General features: G+C 41.3%; 1 protein-coding gene across 1 annotated transcript; it reads right to left on the minus strand.

Annotated features, from left to right (window-relative positions):
* Positions 1-2,260: 2,260 nt before the first annotated feature.
* On the minus strand, positions 2,261-3,436 carry LOC123408460 (germin-like protein 8-4). The gene is made up of 2 exons (XM_045101567.1): positions 3,284-3,436; positions 2,261-3,050 (listed from the first exon to the last, which is right to left on the minus strand). The coding sequence occupies exons 1-2, from the start codon at positions 3,429-3,431 to the stop codon at positions 2,491-2,493; spliced, it is 708 nt and encodes a 235-aa protein (XP_044957502.1). The 5' UTR covers positions 3,432-3,436; the 3' UTR covers positions 2,261-2,490.
* Positions 3,437-4,260: the final 824 nt, after the last annotated feature.

A 4,260-nucleotide genomic window follows, 5' to 3' on the forward strand; every position in this document is an offset into this window, starting at 1 on the left:
AACGTCCGCACTCCTTCTGAGAGGGTCTTCTGTATAAACTAACTGATAAAATACATATAGCGACGCTAACTGATAAACCCAAGGAGACGGAGGAAAACCTTCTAAGGTTTCTAACAGATCAAAATTTCTGTGACCACATACTGTTTCCATACAACTTCAAGTGAGGGTCTTTACTCTATTGTGTCCATTCACTTATAAGTGTAATTGATAAGTTACTGACACACACACACACACACACACACACATATATATATATATATATATATATATATATATATATATTTATACACATGTGCAGCTACCATTGGATTCTGTTGGACATTCAAATTGATAAGGGAAGAGTTGATGCCTTCGACCCATTATCGAGACCCTTGGAACAGTTCCAAAGCCTGCAGGACATGCTCCATGGGTAATTTCAATCATTCTTGCGCTCTATCGGTCTCTTCAATGATTTTTTGATATATCAATTAATGAAAAACTTAGCAAATCATTTTCCTTGTCGGGCAGGATTTGGAAGCGGTTCAAGTGCGTGACTCCAGGTATCGAGCATGAGAAGCTGACCTTTAGAGCGGCTAAGGTAAGTAGTAGTATGATATACTTCTATTTTCAATACATTTATGATGCTAGATTATTATTTTGATTATATATATTCTATTCTCGTAAAGTGCGACCAGCAGCCACGGGGGACACATCTATGCGAATACTATGTTTGCGAGACCATTCGCACGTTTATCTCTGAGCACAAGGATTACAGATACGACGTAAGCAATGAACATTCACACCTCTATTTTTACCCGTCATTCTTTGTTATCATGATTGATATTCATATTCATCTCCTCTTCTTATATAGTACACGGCCATGAGGGAGAAGTACCTACCAGAGCAACGCGCGATTGCTATTGCAGAGGAGCTTGCGACCTTTCTGAGGACGGAAGCTATAGATGACAAAGGACGATTTAGTGTAGCTAGGGGTCATTACTGATGTTGGTCCATGTAATCGAATAGACGGGCTCTAGTCCCGATAATTCAGATCTCCATATAATTGTATATATATGCTCGCTTGTAAGATAAGTTAATCTTATATATATATATATGCATAAACATGTATATTTAGAATTATATGAAAACTAATTCCCGAACACCAAACGAGGCATCACGTTAATCTTCCGAACACCTAAACCCTAAAACCCTAAAACCCTAAAATAAACAAAATCTGCAGAAACTCTTTAGTCCCGGCCCGTGTTAAGACCCGGGACTAAAGGGTCTGCCCCTGAGGGCGGTCCGAGGCGCCCACGTGGAGAACCTTTGGTCCCGGCTTGGAACAGGGCCGGGACTAAAGGTTAGGCCTTTACTCCTGCCTCTTTGGTCCCGGTTGGTGAACCGGGACTAAAGCCCCTTACGGGCCGGGACTATAGGCCCTGTCCCCATTAGTGTAATTTATAACGAACGTTCATGGCTTACTTTATTGATTTCAAATAACACGTACATCGTTTACGAGAGAATTAAGGATAAAATCCGGGGTTTCATCGACCCACTTACAAGAGAGCTTACTCTCAAAGCTATATCTAGCATTTCTCAAAAACAACAACTGTAGCTAGCAATCTCATGATTTGCTTCACGTAAAACGCTCTGTATCTCCACTATTAGATCCACACAATGCTTGAAATGAACGCTCCATATCTCAACTATTAGATCCACACAATCCATGTAGATTGCCGCAAGTTTTGTCCATCAAGAGTTTGTGCCTGTGCATGCATTTACAACTTTGAAAGAATACGATTCTGAATAGACTGCCAATTTAGTTGCCCTGTAGGCTGTAGATAGGTATGGACTAATAATCCAAACCCATTCTGTAGATAGATCTGGACTAATAATCCACATGCCATGACGCTCCATATTATAAATAGGTGTATAGCTAGCCCATTCTTGGTGCGAAACCAATACGATCATGTGCCCCATCTTTTTTGTTTACTTGTAACCATTATTGGGAATGCAGATACTTGATAGCGAGCAACTACAGCATAACAACTATATCCCTGCTCTTCCATCTATGATGCTTAATCCGCTAAACGATGGCATCTAAGTTTACAGCATGCTAAATGATTTCTCGCCACAGAACAAGTTTGCATTTCCTGGTTTCCAGTGAACAAATCACCTTGTCGGGCAAAAACAAGTTTTAAGTACATGTAAACTGGGTCTAGAAATAACATGCATGTCCAATCATTGCTGCTTTGTCATTAACATCACGGATCTCTCTATATCAGCAAAAAGGCAAAGGAGCACCTCTGTATTCCATTCATTAAACAGTGAAAACAATCATCACCAACACATTCTGACATGAATCTGACAAGAAACATATCATGTCACGCTTCAAAAGGAAAATGAAAACACAGCTCACAACCATGCATGCATACGTATTATTACATGCCATTTATTCTATATACTAGCATTACATATGAACTTTCCATATGCCCAGATGAAAGAGAGTATCTAGTAGTTGTTATTCTCCCAGAACTGAGATTGAAGCCAGTGAATCAGATCCTTCTCCACCTGAAACGCCGTGGCTAGAACATCATCTGAAATTGGTGGCTTTGATCCAAAGACTGCATTGGCGATAGAAATAACCCCAGGGTTTTGGCTGCTGAGCGAGGACAAGGCGGCTGCTGGCTTGTCATGCGCCAGGTTCATTTGGAAGTGAATCATTGCTTTTGGGAATACGAATACATCACCCTTCTTAACTATCTTGGAGAAGAGCCTGTTTGGGTTGGATGTGACAAATCCAAGGTAGAGTGTCCCCTCAAGCACCGTGAGGAGCTCGGTGGCACGGGGGTGTATGTGCGGCGTGTTGACACCTAATGGCCCATAGTCGATGCGTGCCAGGGAGATGCCGAGGGTGTTGAGGCCAGGGAAATTGATGACATTGATGTTGGTGACGTTGGACCTGACCTTGCTGGCCTTGGTATCCCTAGGCTGATCGAGCATGGCTGCGTTGAAGAAGTCTTCCGGGGTTGCGGCCATTGGGTCCTTGCAAGCAAATCCATTGACCCGCACTGCATGCATAGAGAAAGTAACATAAAGCAAGTAAGAAATGTGTGGGTGGCTTGAGCATGTAGTGATACTACTTTTGTAACTATTATCAGTATGTACCCCACACAAAAAAAACTATTATCAGTATGTAGTAACCTTCAATGTGTGATCAGTACTACGCTATCACAACATTAACTATACCACCACTAGAATTAAGGGCACACATCTATACGTGCACACTATACGTAGTGCATACCAGGCGCCTTCATGTCGGCGATGCAGAAATCTTGAAGAGGGCTAGGATCGTAGGCAGTGGCCTGCCTTGAGGCCAGCACAAGGAGGGCAGAAAGGCAAAACAATGTGGAAGAAGAAGCCATTGTGAGTTGCTTTGTCAATGGAGGCATGTATGGGTGTGCTTAAATAGCCGCAGATTGATAGAGCTGGTGCAAGCAACAGTGTGGTGATGTGCATGAACTTGCATGTGAGCAAATAGAACAAGTCAAGTACTATCAACCAATCTGGCTGCTAGAACTTAATTGATGGCCCAACTTCTTAAGTTTCCTTCTTTAAAAATGTAATACATATCTGCTCCACTAAGTAATTAACATGCCACGTGAGCCTGTCTTGACCGACATTTCTTGGTCGAGAAATACTAGTAGTGAGATCAGAAGAATTTTTTGAACACGTACACCTAAATCCTGCACCACCTTTATATTCACCATCTCTGCCTACTACTGCCTAATATTGAAAAGGAAAAAAGTGAGGATTTCTCCCCTTGTAGGGGTAAATCAATTTTTACTTGAATATTATAAACTTACGAAACCTCAGATTAGATACTCGAAAATTTTATTCGTAAATTTTCTTGGGAGATAATTTCATAAACGTATAGTTTCCCTGCTAGGTGCTACAGCTTAATTGAAGGAACCTTACGTAAACACTTGACTGACCAGCTGCATATTTTGGACGGAAGAAGATAATTATGACCACTATGTGCCACCTAACAAAGGTGGATTGGGACAAGGTACACACAAGTCATTATCATCGTACCCATTGGCCATTAGACAGTTCACTTGATCGCCATACACTTAAAATATTGTGCAAACTTTCGCTTTATGGCAAAAATGGCACTGCCTCTGTTTCTAAATTAAGCTGTAAAAGGGTCTTATATTTAAAAACAGAGGATTTACCTATTATCCGCATCATTTGATTCATTCCGGCATCAACCACTGCATA

Source organism: Hordeum vulgare, chromosome 7H (assembly GCF_904849725.1).
Source record: "Hordeum vulgare subsp. vulgare chromosome 7H, MorexV3_pseudomolecules_assembly, whole genome shotgun sequence".
Taxonomy (NCBI): domain Eukaryota; kingdom Viridiplantae; phylum Streptophyta; class Magnoliopsida; order Poales; family Poaceae; genus Hordeum; species Hordeum vulgare.

Bases quoted from the DNA above. Each gene is read 5' to 3' on its own strand.
- LOC123408460 (XM_045101567.1), bottom strand. From the start codon at position 3,431: ATGCCTCCATTGACAAAGCAACTCACAATGGCTTCTTCTTCCACATTG. The intron at 3,051-3,283 runs GTATGCACTACG...CTATGCATGCAG, and splicing joins CGCCGACATGAAGGCGCCTG to TGCGGGTCAATGGATTTGCT.